Source organism: Ranitomeya imitator, chromosome 6, assembly GCF_032444005.1.
Source record: "Ranitomeya imitator isolate aRanImi1 chromosome 6, aRanImi1.pri, whole genome shotgun sequence".
Lineage (NCBI taxonomy): Eukaryota > Metazoa > Chordata > Amphibia > Anura > Dendrobatidae > Ranitomeya > Ranitomeya imitator.
In genome coordinates, this window is record NC_091287.1 from 512,052,011 (window position 1) to 512,078,448 (window position 26,438).

The window sequence follows — 26,438 nt, forward strand, 5'->3', positions numbered from 1 at the left end:
CTGTATATAGCAGCCATAGTAAGAGGAGAGCAGGAGCTGGGTCTGCACAGTGCTCGCTCCCCCTGTATATAGCAGCCATAGTAAGAGGAGAGCAGGAGCTGGGTCTGCACAGTGCTCGCTCCCCCTGTATATAGCAGCTATAGTGAGAGGAGAGCATGAGCTGGGTCTGCACAGTGCTCGCTCCCCCTGTATATAGCAGCCATAGTAAGAGGAGAGCAGGAGCTGGGTCTGCACAGTGCTCGCTCCCCCTGTATATAGCAGCCATAGTAAGAGGAGAGCAGGAGCTGGGTCTGCACAGTGCTCGCTCCCCCTGTATATAGCAGCCATAGTAAGAGGAGAGCAGGAGCTGGGTCTGTACAGTGCTCGCTCCCCCTGTATATAGCAGCCATAGTAAGAGGAGAGCAGGAGCTGGGTCTGCACAGTGCTCGCTCCCCCTGTATATAGCAGCTATAGTAAGAGGAGAGCAGGAGCTGGGTCTGCACAGTGCTCGCTCCCCCTGTATATAGCAGCCATAGTAAGAGGAGAGCAGGAGCTGGGTCTACACAGTGCTCGCTCCCCCTGTATATAGCAGCCATAGTAAGAGGAGAGCAGGAGCTGGGTCTGTACAGTGCTCGCTCCCCCTGTATATAGCAGCTATAGTAAGAGGAGAGCAGGAGCTGGGTCTGTACAGTGCTCGCTCCACCTGTATATAGCAGCCATAGTAAGAGGAGAGCAGGAGCTGGGTCTGTACAGTGCTCGCTCCCCCTGTATATAGCAGCCATAGTAAGAGGAGAGCAGGAGCTGGGTCTGCACAGTGCTCGCTCCCCCTGTATATAGCAGCTATAGTAAGAGGAGAGCAGGAGCTGGGTCTGCACAGTGCTCGCTCCCCCTGTATATAGCAGCCATAGTAAGAGGAGAGCAGGAGCTGGGTCTGTACAGTGCTCGCTCCCCCTGTATATAGCAGCCATAGTAAGAGGAGAGCAGGAGCTGGGTCTGTACAGTGCTCGCTCCCCCTGTATATAGCAGCTATAGTAAGAGGAGAGCAGGAGCTGGGTCTGTACAGTGCTCGCTCCCCCTGTATATAACAGCCATAGTAAGAGGAGAGCAGGAGCTGGGTCTGCACAGTGCTCGCTCCCCCTGTATATAGCAGCCATAGTAAGAGGAGAGCAGGAGCTGGGTCTGTACAGTGCTCGCTCCCCCTGTATATAGCAGCCATAGTGAGAGGAGAGCAGGAGCTGGGTCTGTACAGTGCTCGCTCCCCCTGTATATAGCAGCCATAGTAAGAGGAGAGCAGGAGCTGGGTCTGCACAGTGCTCGCTCCCCCTGTATATAGCAGCCATAGTAAGAGGAGAGCAGGAGCTGGGTCTGTACAGTGCTCGCTCCCCCTGTATATAGCAGTATTAGTGAGAGGAGAGCAGGAGCTGGGTCTGTACAGTGCTCGTTCCCCCTTTATATAGCAGCCATAGTGAGAGGAGAGCAGGAGCTGGGTCTGTACAGTGCTCGCTCCCCCTGTATATAGCAGCCATAGTAAGAGGAGAGCAGGAGCTGGGTCTGCACAGTGCTCGCTCCCCCTGTATATAGCAGTATTAGTGAGAGGAGAGCAGGAGCTGGGTCTGTACAGTGCTCGTTCCCCCTTTATATAGCAGCCATAGTGAGAGGAGAGCAGGAGCTGGGTCTGCACAGTGCTCGCTCCCCCTGTATATAGCAGCTATAGTAAGAGGAGAGCAGGAGCTGGGTCTGTACAGTGCTCGCTCCCCCTGTATATAGCAGCCATAGTAAGAGGAGAGCAGGAGCTGGGTCTGTACAGTGCTCGCTCCCCCTGTATATACCAGCCATAGTAAGAGGAGAGCAGGAGCTGGGTCTGTACAGTGCTCGCTCCCCCCTGTATATAGCAGCCATAGTGAGAGGAGAGCAGGAGCTGGGTCTGCACAGTGCTCGCTCCCCCTGTATATAGCAGCCATAGTGAGAGGAGAGCAGGAGCTGGGTCTACACAGTGCTCGCTCCCCCTGTATATAGCAGCCATAGTAAGAGGAGAGCAGGAGCTGGGTCTGTACAGTGCTCGCTCCCCCTGTATATAGCAGCCATAGTAAGAGGAGAGCAGGAGCTGGGTCTGTACAGTGCTCGCTCCCCCTGTATATAGCAGTATTAGTGAGAGGAGAGCAGGAGCTGGGTCTGTACAGTGCTCGTTCCCCCTTTATATAGCAGCCATAGTGAGAGGAGAGCAGGAGCTGGGTCTGTACAGTGCTCGCTCCCCCTGTATATAGCAGCCATAGTAAGAGGAGAGCAGGAGCTGGGTCTGCACAGTGCTCGCTCCCCCTGTATATAGCAGTATTAGTGAGAGGAGAGCAGGAGCTGGGTCTGTACAGTGCTCGTTCCCCCTTTATATAGCAGCCATAGTGAGAGGAGAGCAGGAGCTGGGTCTGCACAGTGCTCGCTCCCCCTCTATATAGCAGCCATAGTGAGAGGAGAGCAGGAGCTGGGTCTGCACAGTGCTCGCTCCCCCTGTATATAGCAGCTATAGTAAGAGGAGAGCAGGAGCTGGGTCTGTACAGTGCTCGCTCCCCCTGTATATAGCAGTATTAGTGAGAGGAGAGCAGGAGCTGGGTCTGTACAGTGCTCGCTCCCCCTGTATATAGCAGCTATAGTAAGAGGAGAGCAGGAGCTGGGTCTGTACAGTGCTCGCTCCCCCTGTATATAGCAGCCATAGTAAGAGGAGAGCAGGAGCTGGGTCTGCACAGTGCTCGCTCCCCCTGTATATAGCAGTATTAGTGAGAGGAGAGCAGGAGCTGGGTCTGCACAGTGCTCGCTCCCCCTGTATATAGCAGCTATAGTAAGAGGAGAGCAGGAGCTGGGTCTGTACAGTGCTCGCTCCCCCTGTATATAGCAGCTATAGTAAGAGGAGAGCAGGAGCTGGGTCTGTACAGTGCTCGCTCCCCCTGTATATAGCAGCCATAGTAAGAGGAGAGCAGGAGCTGGGTCTGCACAGTGCTCGCTCCCCCTGTATATAGCAGCCATAGTAAGAGGAGAGCAGGAGCTGGGTCTGTACAGTGCTCGCTCCCCCTGTATATAGCAGCCATAGTAAGAGGAGAGCAGGAGCTGGGTCTGCACAGTGCTCGCTCCCCCTGTATATAGCAGCCATAGTGAGAGGAGAGCAGGAGCTGGGTCTACACAGTGCTCGCTCCCCCTGTATATAGCAGCCATAGTAAGAGGAGAGCAGGAGCTGGGTCTGTACAGTGCTCGCTCCCCCTGTATATAGCAGCCATAGTAAGAGGAGAGCAGGAGCTGGGTCTGTACAGTGCTCGCTCCCCCTGTATATAGCAGCCATAGTAAGAGGAGAGCAGGAGCTGGGTCTGCACGGTGCTCGCTCCCCCTGTATATAACAGCCATAGTGAGAGGAGAGCAGGAGCTGGGTCTGTACAGTGCTCGCTCCCCCTGTATATAGCAGCCATAGTAAGAGGAGAGCAGGAGCTGGGTCTGCACAGTGCTCGCTCCCCCTGTATATAGCAGCCATAGTGAGAGGAGAGCAGGAGCTGGGTCTGTACAGTGCTCGCTCCCCCTGTATATAACAGCCATAGTAAGAGGAGAGCAGGAGCTGGGTCTGTACAGTGCTCGCTCCCCCTGTATATAGCAGCTATAGTGAGAGGAGAGCATGAGCTGGGTCTGCACAGTGCTCGCTCCCCCTGTATATAGCAGCCATAGTAAGAAGAGAGCATGAGCTGGGTCTGTACAGTGCTCGCTCCCCCTGTATATAACAGCCATAGTAAGAGGAGAGCAGGAGCTGGGTCTGTACAGTGCTCGCTCCCCCTGTATATAGCAGCTATAGTGAGAGGAGAGCATGAGCTGGGTCTGCACAGTGCTCGCTCCCCCTGTATATAGCAGCCATAGTAAGAAGAGAGCATGAGCTGGGTCTGCACAGTGCTCGCTCCCCCTGTATATAGCAGCCATTAGGAGCTGGGTCTGTACAGTGCTCGCTCCCCCTGTATATAGCAGTATTAGTGAGAGGAGAGCAGGAGCTGGGTCTGTACAGTGCTCGCTCCCCCTGTATATAGCAGCCATAGTAAGAGGAGAGCAGGAGCTGGGTCTGCACAGTGCTCGCTCCCCCTGTATATAGCAGCCATAGTAAGAGGAGAGCAGGAGCTGGGTCTGCACAGTGCTCGCTCCCCCTGTATATAGCAGCCATAGTAAGAGGAGAGCAGGAGCTGGGTCTGCACATTGCTCGCTCCCCCCTGTATATAGCAGCCATAGTAAGAGGAGAGCAGGAGCTGGGTCTGCACAGTGCTCGCTCCCCCTGTATATAGCAGCCATTAGGAGCTGGGTCTGTACAGTGCTCGCTCCCCCTCTATATAGCAGTATTAGTAAGAGGAGAGCAGGAGCTGGGTCTGCACGGTGCTCGCTCCCCCTGTATATAGCAGCCATAGTAAGAGGAGAGCAGGAGCTGGGTCTGTACAGTGCTCGCTCCCCCTGTATATAGCAGCTATAGTAAGAGGAGAGCAGGAGCTGGGTCTGCACAGTGCTCGCTCCCCCTGTATATAGCAGCCATAGTAAGAGGAGAGCAGGAGCTGGGTCTGCACAGTGCTCGCTCCCCCTGTATATAGCAGCCATAGTAAGAGGAGAGCAGGAGCTGGGTCTGTACAGTGCTCGCTCCCCCTGTATATAGCAGCTATAGTAAGAGGAGAGCAGGAGCTGGGTCTGTACAGTGCTCGCTCCCCCTGTATATAGCAGCCATAGTAAGAGGAGAGCAGGAGCTGGGTCTGTACAGTGCTCGCTCCCCCTGTATATAGCAGCCATAGTGAGAGGAGAGCAGGAGCTGGGTCTGTACAGTGCTCGCTCCCCCTGTATATAGCAGCTATAGTAAGAGGAGAGCAGGAGCTGGGTCTGTACAGTGCTCGCTCCCCCTGTATATAGCAGCCATAGTAAGAGGAGAGCAGGAGCTGGGTCTGCACAGTGCTCGCTCCCCCTGTATATAGCAGCTATAGTGAGAGGAGAGCATGAGCTGGGTCTGCACAGTGCTCGCTCCCCCTGTATATAGCAGCCATAGTAAGAGGAGAGCAGGAGCTGGGTCTGCACAGTGCTCGCTCCCCCTGTATATAGCAGCCATAGTAAGAGGAGAGCAGGAGCTGGGTCTGCACAGTGCTCGCTCCCCCTGTATATAGCAGCCATAGTAAGAGGAGAGCAGGAGCTGGGTCTGTACAGTGCTCGCTCCCCCTGTATATAGCAGCCATAGTAAGAGGAGAGCAGGAGCTGGGTCTGCACAGTGCTCGCTCCCCCTGTATATAGCAGCTATAGTGAGAGGAGAGCATGAGCTGGGTCTGCACAGTGCTCGCTCCCCCTGTATATAGCAGCCATAGTAAGAGGAGAGCAGGAGCTGGGTCTGCACAGTGCTCGCTCCCCCTGTATATAGCAGCCATAGTAAGAGGAGAGCAGGAGCTGGGTCTGCACAGTGCTCGCTCCCCCTGTATATAGCAGCCATAGTAAGAGGAGAGCAGGAGCTGGGTCTGTACAGTGCTCGCTCCCCCTGTATATAGCAGCCATAGTAAGAGGAGAGCAGGAGCTGGGTCTGCACAGTGCTCGCTCCCCCTGTATATAGCAGCTATAGTAAGAGGAGAGCAGGAGCTGGGTCTGCACAGTGCTCGCTCCCCCTGTATATAGCAGCCATAGTAAGAGGAGAGCAGGAGCTGGGTCTACACAGTGCTCGCTCCCCCTGTATATAGCAGCCATAGTAAGAGGAGAGCAGGAGCTGGGTCTGTACAGTGCTCGCTCCCCCTGTATATAGCAGCTATAGTAAGAGGAGAGCAGGAGCTGGGTCTGTACAGTGCTCGCTCCCCCTGTATATAGCAGCCATAGTAAGAGGAGAGCAGGAGCTGGGTCTGTACAGTGCTCGCTCCCCCTGTATATAGCAGCCATAGTAAGAGGAGAGCAGGAGCTGGGTCTGCACAGTGCTCGCTCCCCCTGTATATAGCAGCTATAGTAAGAGGAGAGCAGGAGCTGGGTCTGCACAGTGCTCGCTCCCCCTGTATATAGCAGCCATAGTAAGAGGAGAGCAGGAGCTGGGTCTGTACAGTGCTCGCTCCCCCTGTATATAGCAGCCATAGTAAGAGGAGAGCAGGAGCTGGGTCTGTACAGTGCTCGCTCCCCCTGTATATAGCAGCTATAGTAAGAGGAGAGCAGGAGCTGGGTCTGTACAGTGCTCGCTCCCCCTGTATATAACAGCCATAGTAAGAGGAGAGCAGGAGCTGGGTCTGCACAGTGCTCGCTCCCCCTGTATATAGCAGCCATAGTAAGAGGAGAGCAGGAGCTGGGTCTGTACAGTGCTCGCTCCCCCTGTATATAGCAGCCATAGTGAGAGGAGAGCAGGAGCTGGGTCTGTACAGTGCTCGCTCCCCCTGTATATAGCAGCCATAGTAAGAGGAGAGCAGGAGCTGGGTCTGCACAGTGCTCGCTCCCCCTGTATATAGCAGCCATAGTAAGAGGAGAGCAGGAGCTGGGTCTGTACAGTGCTCGCTCCCCCTGTATATAGCAGTATTAGTGAGAGGAGAGCAGGAGCTGGGTCTGTACAGTGCTCGTTCCCCCTTTATATAGCAGCCATAGTGAGAGGAGAGCAGGAGCTGGGTCTGTACAGTGCTCGCTCCCCCTGTATATAGCAGCCATAGTAAGAGGAGAGCAGGAGCTGGGTCTGCACAGTGCTCGCTCCCCCTGTATATAGCAGTATTAGTGAGAGGAGAGCAGGAGCTGGGTCTGTACAGTGCTCGTTCCCCCTTTATATAGCAGCCATAGTGAGAGGAGAGCAGGAGCTGGGTCTGTACAGTGCTCGCTCCCCCTGTATATAGCAGCTATAGTAAGAGGAGAGCAGGAGCTGGGTCTGTACAGTGCTCGCTCCCCCTGTATATAGCAGTATTAGTGAGAGGAGAGCAGGAGCTGGGTCTGTACAGTGCTCGCTCCCCCTGTATATAGCAGCTATAGTAAGAGGAGAGCAGGAGCTGGGTCTGTACAGTGCTCGCTCCCCCTGTATATAGCAGCCATAGTAAGAGGAGAGCAGGAGCTGGGTCTGTACAGTGCTCGCTCCCCCTGTATATAGCAGCCATAGTAAGAGGAGAGCAGGAGCTGGGTCTGCACAGTGCTCGCTCCCCCTGTATATAGCAGCTATAGTAAGAGGAGAGCAGGAGCTGGGTCTGCACAGTGCTCGCTCCCCCTGTATATAGCAGCCATAGTAAGAGGAGAGCAGGAGCTGGGTCTACACAGTGCTCGCTCCCCCTGTATATAGCAGCCATAGTAAGAGGAGAGCAGGAGCTGGGTCTGTACAGTGCTCGCTCCCCCTGTATATAGCAGCTATAGTAAGAGGAGAGCAGGAGCTGGGTCTGTACAGTGCTCGCTCCCCCTGTATATAGCAGCCATAGTAAGAGGAGAGCAGGAGCTGGGTCTGCACAGTGCTCGCTCCCCTTGTATATAGCAGCCATAGTGAGAGGAGAGCAGGAGCTGGGTCTGTACAGTGCTCGCTCCCCCTGTATATAGCAGCTATAGTGAGAGGAGAGCAGGAGCTGGGTCTACACAGTGCTCGCTCCCCCTGTATATAGCAGCCATAGTAAGAGGAGAGCAGGAGCTGGGTCTGTACAGTGCTCGCTCCCCCTGTATATAGCAGTATTAGTGAGAGGAGAGCAGGAGCTGGGTCTGTACAGTGCTCGTTCCCCCTTTATATAGCAGCCATAGTGAGAGGAGAGCAGGAGCTGGGTCTGTACAGTGCTCGCTCCCCCTGTATATAGCAGCCATAGTAAGAGGAGAGCAGGAGCTGGGTCTGCACAGTGCTCGCTCCCCCTGTATATAGCAGTATTAGTGAGAGGAGAGCAGGAGCTGGGTCTGTACAGTGCTCGTTCCCCCTTTATATAGCAGCCATAGTGAGAGGAGAGCAGGAGCTGGGTCTGCACAGTGCTCGCTCCCCCTGTATATAGCAGCTATAGTAAGAGGAGAGCAGGAGCTGGGTCTGTACAGTGCTCGCTCCCCCTGTATATAGCAGTATTAGTGAGAGGAGAGCAGGAGCTGGGTCTGTACAGTGCTCGCTCCCCCTGTATATAGCAGCTATAGTAAGAGGAGAGCAGGAGCTGGGTCTGTACAGTGCTCGCTCCCCCTGTATATAGCAGCCATAGTAAGAGGAGAGCAGGAGCTGGGTCTGCACAGTGCTCGCTCCCCCTGTATATAGCAGCCATAGTAAGAGGAGAGCAGGAGCTGGGTCTGTACAGTGCTCGCTCCCCCTGTATATAGCAGCCATAGTAAGAGGAGAGCAGGAGCTGGGTCTGCACAGTGCTCGCTCCCCCTGTATATAGCAGCCATAGTGAGAGGAGAGCAGGAGCTGGGTCTACACAGTGCTCGCTCCCCCTGTATATAGCAGCCATAGTAAGAGGAGAGCAGGAGCTGGGTCTGTACAGTGCTCGCTCCCCCTGTATATAGCAGCCATAGTAAGAGGAGAGCAGGAGCTGGGTCTGTACAGTGCTCGCTCCCCCTGTATATAGCAGCCATAGTAAGAGGAGAGCAGGAGCTGGGTCTGCACGGTGCTCGCTCCCCCTGTATATAACAGCCATAGTGAGAGGAGAGCAGGAGCTGGGTCTGTACAGTGCTCGCTCCCCCTGTATATAGCAGCCATAGTGAGAGGAGAGCAGGAGCTGGGTCTGTACAGTGCTCGCTCCCCCTGTATATAACAGCCATAGTAAGAGGAGAGCAGGAGCTGGGTCTGTACAGTGCTCGCTCCCCCTGTATATAGCAGCTATAGTGAGAGGAGAGCATGAGCTGGGTCTGCACAGTGCTCGCTCCCCCTGTATATAGCAGCCATAGTAAGAAGAGAGCATGAGCTGGGTCTGTACAGTGCTCGCTCCCCCTGTATATAACAGCCATAGTAAGAGGAGAGCAGGAGCTGGGTCTGTACAGTGCTCGCTCCCCCTGTATATAGCAGCTATAGTGAGAGGAGAGCATGAGCTGGGTCTGCACAGTGCTCGCTCCCCCTGTATATAGCAGCCATAGTAAGAAGAGAGCATGAGCTGGGTCTGCACAGTGCTCGCTCCCCCTGTATATAGCAGCTATAGTAAGAGGAGAGCAGGAGCTGGGTCTGTACAGTGCTCGCTCCCCCTGTATATAGCAGTATTAGTGAGAGGAGAGCAGGAGCTGGGTCTGTACAGTGCTCGTTCCCCCTTTATATAGCAGCCATAGTGAGAGGAGAGCAGGAGCTGGGTCTGTACAGTGCTCGCTCCCCCTGTATATAGCAGTATTAGTGAGAGGAGAGCAGGAGCTGGGTCTGTACAGTGCTCGCTCCCCCTGTATATAGCAGCCATAGTAAGAGGAGAGCAGGAGCTGGGTCTGCACAGTGCTCGCTCCCCCTGTATATAGCAGCCATAGTAAGAGGAGAGCAGGAGCTGGGTCTGCACAGTGCTCGCTCCCCCTGTATATAGCAGTATTAGTGAGAGGAGAGCAGGAGCTGGGTCTGTACAGTGCTCGTTCCCCCTTTATATAGCAGCCATAGTGAGAGGAGAGCAGGAGCTGGGTCTGCACAGTGCTCGCTCCCCCTGTATATAGCAGCTATAGTAAGAGGAGAGCAGGAGCTGGGTCTGTACAGTGCTCGCTCCCCCTGTATATAGCAGTATTAGTGAGAGGAGAGCAGGAGCTGGGTCTGTACAGTGCTCGCTCCCCCTGTATATAGCAGCTATAGTAAGAGGAGAGCAGGAGCTGGGTCTGTACAGTGCTCGCTCCCCCTGTATATAGCAGTATTAGTGAGAGGAGAGCAGGAGCTGGGTCTGCACAGTGCTCGCTCCCCCTGTATATAGCAGCCATAGTAAGAGGAGAGCAGGAGCTGGGTCTGCACAGTGCTCGCTCCCCCTGTATATAGCAGCCATAGTAAGAGGAGAGCAGGAGCTGGGTCTGTACAGTGCTCGCTCCCCCTGTATATAGCAGCCATAGTAAGAGGAGAGCAGGAGCTGGGTCTGCACAGTGCTCGCTCCCCCTGTATATAGCAGCCATAGTGAGAGGAGAGCAGGAGCTGGGTCTGTACAGTGCTCGCTCCCCCTGTATATAGCAGCCATAGTAAGAGGAGAGCAGGAGCTGGGTCTGCACGGTGCTCGCTCCCCCTGTATATAACAGCCATAGTGAGAGGAGAGCAGGAGCTGGGTCTGTACAGTGCTCGCTCCCCCTGTATATAGCAGCCATAGTGAGAGGAGAGCAGGAGCTGGGTCTGTACAGTGCTCGCTCCCCCTGTATATAACAGCCATAGTAAGAGGAGAGCAGGAGCTGGGTCTGTACAGTGCTCGCTCCCCCTGTATATAGCAGCTATAGTGAGAGGAGAGCATGAGCTGGGTCTGCACAGTGCTCGCTCCCCCTGTATATAGCAGCCATAGTAAGAAGAGAGCATGAGCTGGGTCTGTACAGTGCTCGCTCCCCCTGTATATAACAGCCATAGTAAGAGGAGAGCAGGAGCTGGGTCTGTACAGTGCTCGCTCCCCCTGTATATAGCAGCTATAGTGAGAGGAGAGCATGAGCTGGGTCTGCACAGTGCTCGCTCCCCCTGTATATAGCAGCCATAGTAAGAATAGAGCATGAGCTGGGTCTGCACAGTGCTCGCTCCCCCTGTATATAGCAGCCATTAGGAGCTGGGTCTGTACAGTGCTCGCTCCCCCTGTATATAGCAGTATTAGTGAGAGGAGAGCAGGAGCTGGGTCTGTACAGTGCTCGCTCCCCCTGTATATAGCAGCCATAGTAAGAGGAGAGCAGGAGCTGGGTCTGCACAGTGCTCGCTCCCCCTGTATATAGCAGCCATAGTAAGAGGAGAGCAGGAGCTGGGTCTGTACAGTGCTCGCTCCCCCTGTATATAGCAGCCATAGTAAGAGGAGAGCAGGAGCTGGGTCTGCACAGTGCTCGCTCCCCCTGTATATAGCAGCCATAGTAAGAGGAGAGCAGGAGCTGGGTCTGCACATTGCTCGCTCCCCCCTGTATATAGCAGCCATAGTAAGAGGAGAGCAGGAGCTGGGTCTGCACAGTGCTCGCTCCCCCTGTATATAGCAGCCATAGTGAGAGGAGAGCAGGAGCTGGGTCTGTACAGTGCTCGCTCCCCCTGTATATAGCAGCCATAGTAAGAGGAGAGCAGGAGCTGGGTCTGTACAGTGCTCGCTCCCCCTGTATATAGCAGCCATAGTAAGAGGAGAGCAGGAGCTGGGTCTGTACAGTGCTCGCTCCCCCTGTATATAGCAGCTATAGTAAGAGGAGAGCAGGAGCTGGGTCTGCACAGTGCTCGCTCCACCTGTATATAGCAGCCATAGTAAGAGGAGAGCAGGAGCTGGGTCTGTACAGTGCTCGCTCCCCCTGTATATAGCAGCTATAGTGAGAGGAGAGCAGGAGCTGGGTCTGTACAGTGCTCGCTCCCCCTGTATATAGCAGTATTAGTGAGAGGAGAGCAGGAGCTGGGTCTGTACAGTGCTCGCTCCCCCTGTATATAGCAGTATTAGTTAGAGGAGAGCAGGAGCTGGGTCTGCACAGTGCTCGCTCCCCCTGTATATAGCAGCTATAGTGAGAGGAGAGCAGGAGCTGGGTCTGTACAGTGCTCGCTCCCCCTGTATATAGCAGTATTAGTGAGAGGAGAGCAGGAGCTGGGTCTGCACAGTGCTCGCTCCCCCTGTATATAGCAGCTATAGTAAGAGGAGAGCAGGAGCTGGGTCTGTACAGTGCTCGCTCCCCCTGTATATAGCAGCTATAGTAAGAGGAGAGCAGGAGCTGGGTCTGCACAGTGCTCGCTCCCCCTGTATATAGCAGCTATAGTAAGAGGAGAGCAGGAGCTGGGTCTGCACAGTGCTCGCTCCCCCTGTATATAGCAGCCATAGTAAGAGGAGAGCAGGAGCTGGGTCTGTACAGTGCTCGCTCCCCCTGTATATAGCAGCTATAGTGAGAGGAGAGCATGAGCTGGGTCTGTACAGTGCTCGCTCCCCCTGTATATAGCAGCTATAGTGAGAGGAGAGCATGAGCTGGGTCTGTACAGTGCTCGCTCCCCCTGTATATAGCAGCTATAGTAAGAGGAGAGCAGGAGCTGGGTCTGTACAGTGCTCGCTCCCCCTGTATATAGCAGCCATAGTAAGAGGAGAGCAGGAGCTGGGTCTGCACAGTGCTCGCTCCCCCTGTATATATCAGCCATAGTAAGAGGAGAGCAGGAGCTGGGTCTGTACAGTGCTCGCTCCCCCTGTATATAGCAGCCATAGTAAGAGGAGAGCAGGAGCTGGGTCTGTACAGTGCTCGCTCTCCCTGTATATAGCAGCCATAGTAAGAGGAGAGCAGGAGCTGGGTCTGTACAGTGCTCGCTCCCCCTGTATATAGCAGCCATAGTAAGAGGAGAGCAGGAGCTGGGTCTGTACAGTGCTCGCTCCCCCTGTATATAGCAGCCATAGTAAGAGGAGAGCAGGAGCTGGGTCTGCACAGTGCTCGCTCCCCCTGTATATAGCAGCAATAGTGAGAGGAGAGCAGGAGCTGGGTCTGCACAGTGCTCGCTCCCCCTGTATATAGCAGCCATAGTGAGAGGAGAGCAGGAGCTGGGTCTGTACAGTGCTCGCTCCCCCTGTATATAGCAGCTATAGTAAGAGGAGAGCAGGAGCTGGGTCTGCACGGTGCTCGCTCCCCCTGTATATAGCAGCCATAGTAAGAGGAGAGCAGGAGCTGGGTCTGCACGGTGCTCGCTCCCCCTGTATATAGCAGCCATAGTGAGAGGAGAGCAGGAGCTGGGTCTGCACAGTGCTCGCTCCCCCTGTATATAGCAGTATTAGTGAGAGGAGAGCAGGAGCTGGGTCTGCACAGTGCTCAATCCCCCTGTATATAGCAGCCATAGTGAGAGGAGAGCAGGAGCTGGGTCTGTACAGTGCTCGCTCCCCCTGTATATAGCAGCCATAGTAAGAGGAGAGCAGGAGCTGGGTCTGTACAGTGCTCGCTCCCCCTGTATATAGCAGCCATAGTAAGAGGAGAGCAGGAGCTGGGTCTGTACAGTGCTCGCTCCCCCTGTATATAGCAGCCATAGTAAGAGGAGAGCATGAGCTGGGTCTGTACAGTGCTCGCTCCCCCTGTATATAACAGCCATAGTAAGAGGAGAGCAGGAGCTGGGTCTGCACAGTGCTCGCTCCCCCTGTATATAGCAGCTATAGTAAGAGGAGAGCAGGAGCTGGGTCTGCACAGTGCTCGCTCCCCCTGTATATAGCAGCCATAGTAAGAGGAGAGCAGGAGCTGGGTCTGTACAGTGCTCGCTCCCCCTGTATATAACAGCCATAGTAAGAGGAGAGCAGGAGCTGGGTCTGTACAGTGCTCGCTCCCCCTGTATATAGCAGCCATAGTAAGAGGAGAGCAGAAGCTGGGTCTGCACAGTGCTCGCTCCACCTGTATATAGCAGCCATAGTGAGAGGAGAGCAGAAGCTGGGTCTGCACAGTGCTCGCTCCACCTGTATATAGCAGCCATAGTGAGAGGAGAGCAGAAGCTGGGTCTGCACAGTGCTCGCTCCACCTGTATATAGCAGCCATAGTAAGAGGAGAGCAGGAGCTGGGTCTGCACAGTGCTCGCTCCCCCTGTATATAGCAGTATTAGTGAGAGGAGAGCAGGAGCTGGGTCTGCACAGTGCTCGCTCCCCCTGTATATAGCAGCCATAGTGAGAGGAGAGCAGAAGCTGGGTCTGCACAGTGCTCGCTCCACCTGTATATAGCAGCCATAGTAAGAGGAGAGCAGGAGCTGGGTCTGCACAGTGCTCGCTCCCCCTGTATATAGCAGTATTAGTGAGAGGAGAGCAGGAGCTGGGTCTGTACAGTGCTCGCTCCACCTGTATATAGCAGCCATAGTAAGAGGAGAGCAGGAGCTGGGTCTGTACAGTGCTCGCTCCCCCTGTATATAGCAGCCATAGTAAGAGGAGAGCAGGAGCTGGGTCTGCACAGTGCTCGCTCCCCCTGTATATAGCAGCTATAGTAAGAGGAGAGCAGGAGCTGGGTCTGCACAGTGCTCGCTCCCCCTGTATATAGCAGCCATAGTAAGAGGAGAGCAGGAGCTGGGTCTACACAGTGCTCGCTCCCCCTGTATATAGCAGCCATAGTAAGAGGAGAGCAGGAGCTGGGTCTGTACAGTGCTCGCTCCCCCTGTATATAACAGCCATAGTAAGAGGAGAGCAGGAGCTGGGTCTGTACAGTGCTCGCTCCCCCTGTATATAGCAGCCATAGTAAGAGGAGAGCAGGAGCTGGGTCTGCACAGTGCTCGCTCCCCCTGTATATAGCAGCCATAGTAAGAGGAGAGCAGGAGCTGGGTCTGCACAGTGCTCGCTCCCCCTGTATATAGCAGCCATAGTGAGAGGAGAGCAGGAGCTGGGTCTGCACAGTGCTCGCTCCACCTGTATATAGCAGCCATAGTAAGAGGAGAGCAGGAGCTGGGTCTGCACAGTGCTCGCTCCCCCTGTATATAGCAGCCATAGTGAGAGGAGAGCAGGAGCTGGGTCTGTACAGTGCTCGCTCCCCCTGTATATAGCAGCCATAGTAAGAGGAGAGCAGGAGCTGGGTCTGCACGGTGCTCGCTCCCCCTGTATATAGCAGCCATAGTAAGAGGAGAGCAGGAGCTGGGTCTGTACAGTGCTCGCTCCCCCTGTATATAGCAGCCATAGTAAGAGGAGAGCAGGAGCTGGGTCTGTACAGTGCTCGCTCCCCCTGTATATAGCAGCTATAGTAAGAGGAGAGCAGGAGCTGGGTCTGCACAGTGCTCGCTCCCCCTGTATATAGCAGCCATAGTAAGAGGAGAGCAGGAGCTGGGTCTGTACAGTGCTCGCTCCCCCTGTATATAGCAGCCATAGTAAGAGGAGAGCAGGAGCTGGGTCTGCACGGTGCTCGCTCCCCCTGTATATAGCAGCCATAGTAAGAGGAGAGCAGGAGCTGGGTCTGTACAGTGCTCGCTCCCCCTGTATATAGCAGCCATAGTAAGAGGAGAGCAGGAGCTGGGTCTGTACAGTGCTCGCTCCCCCTGTATATAGCAGCCATAGTAAGAGGAGAGCAGGAGCTGGGTCTGTACAGTGCTCGCTCCCCTTGTATATAGCAGCCATAGTAAGAGGAGAGCAGGAGCTGGGTCTGTACAGTGCTCGCTCCCCCTGTATATAGCAGCCATAGTAAGAGGAGAGCAGGAGCTGGGTCTGCACAGTGCTCGCTCCCCCTGTATATAGCAGCTATAGTAAGAGGAGAGCAGGAGTTGGGTCTGTACAGTGCTCGCTCCCCCTGTATATAGCAGCCATAGTAAGAGGAGAGCAGGAGCTGGGTCTGTACAGTGCTCGCTCCCCCTGTATATAGCAGCCATAGTAAGAGGAGAGCAGGAGCTGGGTCTGCACGGTGCTCGCTCCCCCTGTATATAGCAGCTATAGTAAGAGGAGAGCAGGAGCTGGGTCTGTACAGTGCTCGCTCCCCCTGTATATAGCAGCCATAGTAAGAGGAGAGCAGGAGCTGGGTCTGTACAGTGCTCGCTCCCCCTGTATATAGCAGCCATAGTAAGAGGAGAGCAGGAGCTGGGTCTGCACAGTGCTCGCTCCCCCTGTATATAGCAGCCATAGTAAGAGGAGAGCAGGAGCTGGGTCTGTACAGTGCTCGCTCCCCCTGTATATAGCAGCCATAGTAAGAGGAGAGCAGGAGCTGGGTCTGCACAGTGCTCGCTCCCCCTGTATATAGCAGCTATAGTAAGAGGAGAGCAGGAGCTGGGTCTGTACAGTGCTCGCTCCCCCTGTATATAGCAGCCATAGTAAGAGGAGAGCAGGAGCTGGGTCTGCACAGTGCTCGCTCCCCCTGTATATAGCAGCCATAGTAAGAGGAGAGCAGGAGCTGGGTCTGCACAGTGCTCGCTCCCCCTGTATATAGCAGCTATAGTGAGAGGAGAGCAGGAGCTGGGTCTGTACAGTGCTCGCTCCCCCTGTATATAGCAGCCATAGTAAGAGGAGAGCAGGAGCTGGGTCTGCACAGTGCTCGCTCCCCCTGTATATAGCAGCCATAGTAAGAGGAGAGCATGAGCTGGGTCTGTACAGTGCTCGCTCCCCCTGTATATAGCAGCTATAGTGAGAGGAGAGCAGGAGCTGGGTCTGTACAGTGCTCGCTCCCCCTGTATATAGCAGCCATAGTAAGAGGAGAGCAGGAGCTGGGTCTGTACAGTGCTCGCTCCCCCTGTATATAGCAGCCATAGTAAGAGGAGAGCAGGAGCTGGGTCTGCACAGTGCTCGCTCCCCCTGTATATAGCAGCTATAGTAAGAGGAGAGCAGGAGCTGGGTCTGCACAGTGCTCGCTCCCCCTGTATATAGCAGCCATAGTAAGAGGAGAGCAGGAGCTGGGTCTGCACAGTGCTCGCTCCCCCTGTATATAGCAGCCATAGTAAGAGGAGAGCAGGAGCTGGGTCTGCACAGTGCTCGCTCCCCCTGTATATAGCAGCCATAGTAAGAGGAGAGCAGGAGCTGGGTCTGCACAGTGCTCGCTCCACCTGTATATAGCAGCCATAGTGAACTTTTGTTAATGACCAAATACTTAGGCTAACACGCACACGCTGCGGATTCCATTGCGGCATTTTCCACAGCGGATTTGCAAAATCCGCAGTGAAAAACCGCTGCGGTTTTTACTGCGGATTTACCGCGGTTTCTTTTGCTGTTTCCTCTGCGGGTTTTCACGTGCAGATTTCTATTTGAGCAGGGGTAAACCCGCAGCAGAATCCGCAGAAAGAATTGACATGCTGCGGAAAATAAACCACTGCGTTTCCGCGCATTTTTTCCGCAGCATGTGCACTGCTGATTTCATTTCCCATTGCTTTACATGGTATTGTAAATGCATGGGAAACTTCTGCGGATCCGCAGCAAAATCCGCAGCGTGTGCACATACCTTTTATACTTACACGACAGCACCCATTACGAGAGAGGGGATCTGCCCACCATCAGGACAGGAACCTACAGGTTAAAAAGGGGCGGTCCCCCTCGCCTCTCCAGTTTGGTTCCTGTCCTGCACGGGAGCCTACAGGTTGAAGACTCACCCAGGTCCATCAGCCTCTGCGCGGTCTCTGCGGGAACGGCAGAGACAGGGGCACTGGAAGCAGCGTCGGGGTGTACTGCTCGCAGACCCCTCCTTGACTGAGCACAAGGATGTCGCGATCCCAGGGTTCGGGTGGAATGCCGACCTGAGTCACGTGAGCGCAGCGCTGCTTCGACGCTCATCCAGGGAAGACAAAACGCTCGTGACCCGGAAATAGTTGCAGGTACTTCCGGGGGAGGAGGCGTATGGCATTTCGTAAAGCAGAGCAGGTGATCAGTGTGCGGCGAGATGTTTTCTGTGGGGGACGCAGAGCACCTTCAGGTGGAGGTGCCTGAGCAGCACAGAAAGAGCGGTAGCAGCTGTGTGGTACGGGGGCAGGAGCGTTCGACAATTCTCCTCCGGAACCGGTACTCCTTTGATCAGTCTTTGGTGAGTGTGTGATCTACACCTGGAAGCTGATTTGTTTCGTTTCTTGTGCTTTGTTATAGGTTAAAAAAACAACAAAAACCAAACACATGCCGTGTGCATTATGCACAGTACCCTTACCAGACAGCTATGTTAAAAAGCTTTGTCAGGTGTGTATTTGCCGTACTTTAGAGGAAGAAGCTCCCCTCCGTACATCGGACTTAAGAGCGGTTATTAGGGAAGAAATCAAATGTTCCCTGAAAAGTAAACGGCATGTAAAACCTAGTGTGGGCTTATCGTTTGATTCCAGCCCATCTCTAGAAGAAGTCGAATGTTCATACTCTTCATCACCATCATCTTCGGATGAAGAGGGAAGACCATGCTTTTCTGTAGAAAATTTGGATTCATTAGTGATGGCGGTTCGCATGACCATGGGGGTTGCAGATAAGGAACCCAGATCCACCCAGGATATCATGTTTGCTGGGTTATGACAGAAAAACAGCAAATCCTTTCCGGTGGTAGAGACAGTTAAAGATCTTGTTAGGCGTGAATGGGATAAACAGGATAAGGGGTTTTTACCATCATCTGCAAAAAGGAAATACCCCATTGATGATGGAACTTTTGTCTCAATGGGTAAAAATCCCTAAGGTGGAGGCAGCTGTGGCTTCCACATCAAAGTCAGACACTCTACCACTGGAGGATGTAGGACTTCTTAAGGATCCATCTGACAAAAAAGCAGACATGTTCTTAAAGAAGGTTTGGGAGTCGTCATCCGGAGCATTTAAGCCTGCAATCACTAGTACCTGTACTGCCAGATGTATTATGGTCTGGGTAAGTCAGTTGGAGGACCAGCTAAAAGCGAAGGTCCCTAGAGATAAACTGCTGGACTCTCTATCTCAAATTTGTGAAGGGGTAGCGTACTTGGCGGATGCATCGGAAGACTCTTTAAAGTTAGCAGCCAGATCGGCAGGTCTATCGAATGCTGCCCGGCGGGCTCTCTGGCTTAAGACTTGGAAAGGTGATGCTCAAGCCAGAGCAAAATTGTGTACTATTCCATGCAGGGGTGAGTACTTATTTGGCCCTGTGCTGGATGATATCCTTGCAAAAGCAGAGGATAGGAAAAAGGGATTTCCTAATGTATTTAATCCTAATTTCAGAATTGCCTTCAGAATTCCACAAAAGGAGGCTCTACAAAGTACTGACTTTAGGGGGTGAATAGTTATGCACACTGAAGTTTTCGGTAATTTTATCCTATTTGTTGCTTGCTTAACAATAAAAAGAAAACCAATTGTTCACAGTTGTAGACATGTTCTTTACATGAACTGATGCAGACCCTAAAACAAAAACTGTGAAATTCCAGGATGTAAGTTAGCAAAGCAGGAAAAATGCCAAGGTGGTGAATACTTTCACAAGCCACTATAGTTTCTTTTTTAAGGAGTTCTCTCATTTCTGCTGTGGCCAGTTCCAGCAATCTGCTCTAATCAGTGGGAGATCTTGACTTTAAATTCCCGTCAGTGCCACCTCAGGGGTGATGGAGCATGGCACTGTGCCGCCTCTTCTTGTTTGATTGTGTAATACAGGGCAGGTTCTCAAGAGCACGAAGCCTTCTTTGTAACCGCTGATAGAGGTGGGGGACTCTGATCACCGGACCCCCCTCACTATTGTGCGATTTAGGAAAACGGGCTTTTATAGCTGGACATCTCCTATAACTCCAGAAAGGATCCTACCCTGCATTACGGCACAGTCACCGTTGCTCTGTGGCACATCTCGGTCCTCTTAATTTTGGGATACTGTTTATTTTGTAAATAGCGATTGACTTTCTTCACAACCATGATTTTCTTATTTGGGTCACTGCGCGTTTTCTGATGTAAATAAAGGTGGTGACTTTTTGGATGGCTCCCATCTGTTTCTGTTTTGGATTTTCAATGCCCATTTTCCAGGCCAGATCTCTTCTACTCCTGTCACATCTAGACCTGCTCTCTGCACGGTTTCCTGTGAGCTCTCGGGTCTCTTGATCTTGAATTGTTCTGTCATACCATTATAGGAAATGCTGTGTTTACCGGGGGCACAAAATAGAATATATCTCACAATACACCTCCGACTATATAATGCACGGCATCCCAGCCTGACGGCCAACCTTAGTGCCAGCATATCCCAGCAGAGTCATAACCGCAGCTCTGGGTAAGCTTGTGGTGACGCATGATACAACCGTAAAAGAAAAACTGTCATCAGGGCTGGAAACATTACAGAATGGGCTGTTTCTTGGGGATGTAGCTGCTGCTATTACATTATCCCAACAGATGCTAATGTGGATGAACTGGGGCTGCCAGAACTGGTTTATGAAGGGCAGTGGGGCACTCCTCTGACTGCTGCGTTACTTACTAGGCTATAAGCACCTCTTCAGCCTGCTGTGATACTATATTCAAGATGCTGTGGCTGCATGTCTTGCAGCTGTTCGAAAGCTGCCCCACAACGGAGCTCAGAAGGGGGCGGAAGCTGCCCCACAGCGGAGCTTGGAGGGGATGGAAGCTGCCCCACAGCGGAGCTTGGAGAGGACGGAAGCTGCCCCACAGCGGAGCTCTGAGGGGGCGGAAGCTGCCCCACAGCGGAGCTCTGAGGGGGCGGAAGCTGCCCCACAGCGGAGCTCTGAGGGGGCGGAAGCTGACCCACAGCGGAGCTCTGAGGGGGCGGAAGCTGCCCCACAGCGGAGCTCTGAGGGGGCGGAAGCTGCCCCACAGCGGAGCTCTGAGGGGGCGGAAGCTGCCCCACAGCGGAGCTCTGAGGGGGCGGAAGCTGCCCCACAGCGGAGCTCTGAGGGGGCGGAAGCTGCCCCACAGCGGAGCTCTGAGGGGGCGGAAGCTGCCCCACAGCGGAGCTCTGAGGGGACGGAAGCTGCCCCACAGCGGAGCTCTGAGGGGACGGAAGCTGCCCCACAGCGGAGCTCTGAGGGGGCGGAAGCTGCCCCACAGCGGAGCTCTGAGGGGGCGGAAGCTGCCCCACAGCGGAGCTCTGAGGGGGCGGAAGCTGCCCCACAGCGGAGCTCTGAGGGGGCGGAAGCTGCCCCACAGCGGAGCTCTGAGGGGGCGGAAGCTGCCCCACAGCGGAGCTCAGAAGGGGGCGGAAGCTGCCCCACAGCGGAGCTCTGAGGGGGCGGAAGCTGCCCCACAGCGGAGCTCTGAGGGGGCGGAAGCTGCCCCACAGCGGAGCTCTGAGGGGGCGGAAGCTGCCCCACAGCGGAGCTCTGAGGGGACGGAAGCTGCCCCACAGCGGAGCTCTGAGGGGACGGAAGCTGCCCCACAGCGGAGCTCTGAGGGGACGGAAGCTGCCCCACAGCGGAGCTCTGAGGGGACGGAAGCTGCCCCACAGCGGAGCTCTGAGGGGGCGGAAGCTGCCCCACAGCGGAGCTCTGAGGGGGCGGAAGCTGCCCCACAGCGGAGCTCTGAGGGGGCGGAAGCTGCCCCACAGCGGAGCTCTGAGGGGGCGGAAGCTGCCCCACAGCGGAGCTCTGAGGGGACGGAAGCTGCCCCACAGCGGAGCTCTGAGGGGACGGAAGCTGCCCCACAGCGGAGCTCTGAGGGGACGGAAGCTGCCCCACAGCGGAGCTCTGAGGGGGCAGAAGTGATACTCTGTGCAAACTTGAGTAATGAGCACTCACTAGTTACCGCACTGCTCCCCACACAAAATGTCATATCCCCAATATGGTACTGTTATAGGGTTTTGGGAGACTTAGAAAAAGTTTAGGATTTTTTTTTTTTTAAGCATTAAAGTGTGGCATGCCTCACAAAAAAAGTGCACAGGGATGCGGTCAATCACAAGCTTTCAGCAAAAGGATCAGCAGTGTTCTGGACATCCACCTTCCCCACTAGAGCTTAGGCAGGAGAGTTCTTCTTGCACGCGGCATCCATCTGGGCTGCCATCCTTGTATCCACCAAGAGCCTCAGGGTACGCTTGTTACACCTTCATTGGTGGGGGGAGGGGAATCACCTAACGCTCACAGACCTGTTTACCCATAAAAACCTCCAGGAGGAACATCCCAATAGGGCACAGAACAAAATCCTCATTTGTGATAATGAACAAGTGAATTTAAAGTGACGTGAAAAAAAGTGAAATGTGTCGTGCACAACACAGATCTGTACGTTACGGTGAATAAAAAAAAAATTCCTCAGGCTGGACTTATAGGTGTGAGAAAGTAAAGTGCGTGCCAAGGGCCTCTGGGGGTTACGGCACCCCATGGTCTCCGATTTTCTTCTGGGTGAAGAGTTGTGACTGTCTCCTATAGTGCCACACTGGTGGAGACTAGAGCATCTTCCCCGTATTGTGAGGAGAAGGGGCAATGGCTGATATCACACAACAGAGAGAAGAAATAGTTCTACATCTTATTAGATTACATTATGGGATTGAGGGGAAGATTGGGCTTTTCAGACCTGTGTCGCCTGTTCATGGCCAAAAAGTTCAGTGCTTCTTCGCACCTAACGTATTCTTTGGACTGTGAGATGGACTTTTTTTCCCCAAAATGTGCAGCTTACTGGGGGGTTGCGGTACTGGTGGAGCGGGATCACAGGAGGCAGGGTCCCTTCTTCAGGACCCCAGCAGCGGTAGAATCCGTGCGATGCTGCGGGCCCAGTGTCGGAGGTGAGGCAGAGCAGAGTACATTGCTTTCCCGGCAGCCATATTCCTGAAGTGGTTGGTGGCCGAGGTGGCACATCTCTGCCCAGCTGAGATCTCAATCTACGCAAGCCCCGCCTCCGGTGGCCATTTCCCTGAAGCCCACAGCTTCACTGCCGACACCGGGCCCGCAGCATCGCACCGCTGGGGCTCCCACTTCTCCCACCCAGGGCCCGCAGCATTGCTCCACTTCTGCCGCTGCTGGCTTCCTGAGAAAAGATACCTTCAATTTGGACTATAAGAGGGACCCCCATCTTATAAAAAAAATATTTTTTTCCCCTTTTCCTCCCCAAAATTTAAGGTGCATCTTAAAGTCCAAAAAATATGGTAGGTGGGAATATCCACTGAAATGTTTGGCCACATCAAGGGTGCGCCAAGCTCCTGTATTTGGCTTGCAGTCATTCTGTGCTGACCAGTTTTCCCCTCTGCAGGTGTTTTTTTATTTTTCACTTTACTCTCAGCTAGTGGGTGGAGACAAGCTGCTATGAGGTCTCCCATGCACTGCACACACGCACTGCACACACGCACATATGATTCCAGCTCTCCTGTCTCTAGCTGCAGCAGTACTGAGTAGTGTAGCTGTGAATCCATCAATGTCGTGAGAACACTTTTTGGGGTCTGGGCTTCTTTTACTCTGTTCATTCTTCCCTGTCCGTAGGTAGCTGGAAGATGATATTTCAAATAGATAAGTATGAATTGTTTTAACCAAGATGGTTTTTAGCAGTGTAGAGTGGATGAGTAGTTCAGAGGAAAAGTATTATATTTGCTTGTACTGGTGATTTATGCAAAGGATGTTTGTTGAAATGACAGTAACCATTTTTGCATTCATTAATCAGGCAGCAGAAAGTAGCCGAAAGGGAAAAACGAACCGCAGAGCAGCAAAGGAAGAAGATGGAGAAAGACGTGCAGCGGCAAATGAAGAAGGAACAGAGCAAAATCGGCGTGAAATTATCCTAACAATGGGCGCCGCTCATCACACAAACACTTCTCTGATTTTTAGGATCTTTCCATTGGGGTAACGGCACAAAGTCACTGGGATTTATGGGAACTCAGACGCCTCTTATCACATTTCTAAGACTTTGGATTACAATACCAGATGATTTAATTGCCTCCTCAGACTTGCGAATGGGACTCAGAAAATTAAGATTAAAGAAAAAAAGAATAGGTGTAAATAATAATTGGGTTAAATTGACTGCTGCATTATACAGTGACAAATGTAATTATTGATTAAAGGATTTTAAAGAACTTGCTGTAATGTTGTATGATTAGTCGCCCCAGAGGTAAGCTCACATGCGTGCATTTTCGGTCCGATTCCCCCCTTTGGGGAAAAAAAAGTATGGACCGCACTAGGACCAATGTTGTCCAGATGAGCGTTGTTTTTTTTTTTATACAGTCTGCGTGTGAAGATTTTAAACATACAAAAGAAAGTAGTGCATGTTGAGTGCTTCGTCTATTCAAGTCTATGGATGCCATACGGGTCATCAGTGTTTTATTTTTTTTATGGATACATTGCCATTCTTAAGGGGAATCTTTCAGCAGGTTTTTGATATGTAATCCAAGAGTTGCATGGTGTGGGGGACAGAACAGACCCTTATTGTAGCTGTGTCCCTTAGGCTTTGTTTCTGTTTTAATCAAGTCAGTGTTTTATCAGCAGGAGATCTCTAGAAGACTTGAACAGTTGCTTTGTGCTGGCACTCCCTTTAAATACATTCCAAAGAGGGGGGGTTGATTTCAGATACACAGTTCTATAATTCAGATTTGAATGCACTATGCAGGTGTGTATCTAGGGAATGTGAGCGGGGTATTTGCCTCGAGCACAGCAGGTGGAGGGCACCTGATGCCGTTGTCCGAGGTGTTTCCCCATAGTGGGATTTGACAGTTCTCTGAGCTGGCTGTCAAGCTGACAGCCAGCTCAGAGAAGGTGCAGTGCGCTAGCTCCCTGAAATCAATTGAACTTTCATGTTTCAGAAGCTCTGACCACTGTCACTTCTGGGTCTGGGTGACATCAGCACGATCAGGTTAGCTGATCAATTTGCTGACATCACTTCAGCACCACATAGGCATGGTGTACATTAGTCAGGTTAGCGATCACCTGCAGCTAAAGAGATCAAATACTTATTGGTGGGGGGGAGAGACACAGGAATTGGGGATGGGATTGATGTGAACATAGTATCAGGAGTGTGGGGGGAGGCAGAATTGGTGCTGCGGATGCAGAATGAGGAGCGGGGGATGATTGTTGTCACAGCATGAGGGGCTGGATGCTGAAGACAGTATGAGGAGCAGGGGAGCATTGGTGTGAATGCAGTATGAGGAGCACGTGGGTGGGGGAAATTGGTACAGTATGGAGTGCAAGGGGGACCGACCTGGGAGAAGACCGCATGTATGGGTAGTGAGGGAGATCTGCTGGGAGACAATATGGCAGTTTGGAGGGTGAGGGAGACCTGAGAAGATAGTGTTGCGGTTTAGGGAGCTGGGGGTGTGTGGAAAATGTTAGGAAACAGGTGCAAAATCTATGGGGATGTATGAGGACACAGTATGAAGGACAAGGGGGGAAAAATGTGAGGAGACGGTATGAGGAGGGAGGGGGATATTTGAGAATATTGAGGGGAATAGTGTGAGGAGACAATAAGGGTAAAGAGTAGTGTGAAGGGGCATAGAATAGAGATTGGGTAATGTGGGTGGGCAGTATAGAGAAGGGACAGTATGGAGGAGTATGATGAAGCAAACTATGGAGACTGGGCACTAAAGTGGGAGACACCGTTTGAGAGGGCAGTGTGAAGAGGGGATGCAGTATGGAATGGCGAGGAATAGTGTGACATTTTGTGCAGGGGACACATTTAGGACCAATTAGTTAATTGGGGAAGTAGTGTGCGGCAAATATTTTCAGAAGCATAAGGGTACGTGTCCACGGTCCGGATTAACAGTGTTTTGGATGGAGAGAAAACCCGCTCAGCCCAAAGCGCCGCCCCCCTTCTGTATGCGCGATGATTCTGGATGTATTCAGTAAACACATCTGGAATCACCGCCCCCATACATAGGACCCTGTTATTTACCTTGCGGTAACGGAGCGTCGCCACACAGTAAACACATGCTGCGTTCTAAAAAGATGTGCCGCATGTCCATACAGGTCCTTCTCAAAAAATTAGCATATAGTGTTAAATTTCATTATTTACCATAATGTAATGATTACAATTAAACTTTCATATATTATAGATTCATTATCCACCAACTGAAATTTGTCAGGTCTTTTATTGTTTTAATACTGATGATTTTGGCATACAACTCCTGATAACCCAAAAAACCTGTCTCAATAAATTAGCATATTTCACCCATCCAATCAAATAAAAGTGTTTTTTAATAACAAACAAAAAAACCATCAAATAATAATGTTCAGTTATGCACTCAATACTTGGTCGGGAATCCTTTGGCAGAAATGACTGCTTCAATGCGGCGTGGCATGGAGGCAATCAGCCTGTGACACTGCTGAGATGTTATGGAGGCCCAGGATGCTTCAATAGCGGCCTTAAGCTCATCCAGAGTGTTGGGTCTTGCGTCTCTCAACTTTCTCTTCACAATATCCCACAGATTCTCTATGGGGTTCAGGTCAGGAGAGTTGGCAGGCCAATTGAGCACAGTAATACCATGGTCAGTAAACCATTTACCAGTGGTTTTGGCACTGTGAGCAGGTGCCAGGTCGTGCTGAAAAATGAAATCTTCATCTCCATAAAGCATTTCAGCCGATGGAAGCATGAAGTGCTCCAAAATCTCCTGATAGCTAGCTGCATTGACCCTGCCCTTGATGAAACACAGTGGACCAACACCAGCAGCTGACATGGCACCCCACACCATCACTGACTGTGGGTACTTGACACTGGACTTCAGGCATTTTGGCATTTCCTTCTCCCCAGTCTTCCTCCAGACTCTGGCACCTTGATTTCCGAATGACATGCAAAATTTACTTTCATCAGAAAAAAGTACTTGGGACCACTTAGCAACAGTCCAGTGCTGCTTCTCTGTAGCTCAAAAGTGGCTTTACCTGGGGAATGCGGCACCTGTAGCCCATTTCCTGCACACGCCTGTGCACGGTGGCTCTGGATGTTTCCACACCAGACTCAGTCCACTGCTTCCTCAGGTTCCCCAAGGTCTGGAATCGGTCCTTCTCCACAATCTTCCTCAGGGTCCGGTCTCCTCTTCTCGTTGTACAGCGTTTTCTGCCACATTGTTTCCTTCCAACAGACTTACCATTGAGGTGCCTTGATACAGCACTCTGGGAACAGCCTATTTGTTGAGAAATTTCTTTCTGGGTCTTACCCTCTTGCTTGAGGGTGTCAATGATGGCCTTCTTGACATCTGTCAGGTCGCTAGTCTTACCC

General features: G+C 52.8%; 1 protein-coding gene across 2 annotated transcripts in view; it reads left to right on the forward strand.

The window, feature by feature from the left end:
- The window catches only part of EBAG9 (estrogen receptor binding site associated antigen 9), a 59,314-nt gene extending 36,004 nt beyond the window's left edge, over positions 1–23,310 (forward strand). For both annotated transcript variants that reach the window (XM_069731789.1, XM_069731790.1), the window contains one exon: positions 22,902–23,310. In XM_069731789.1, the coding sequence (XP_069587890.1) occupies positions 22,902–23,022 (121 nt within the window). In that variant the 3' untranslated portion in view covers positions 23,023–23,310. The remainder of the gene's footprint in view (positions 1–22,901) is intronic.
- Positions 23,311–26,438: the final 3,128 nt, after the last annotated feature.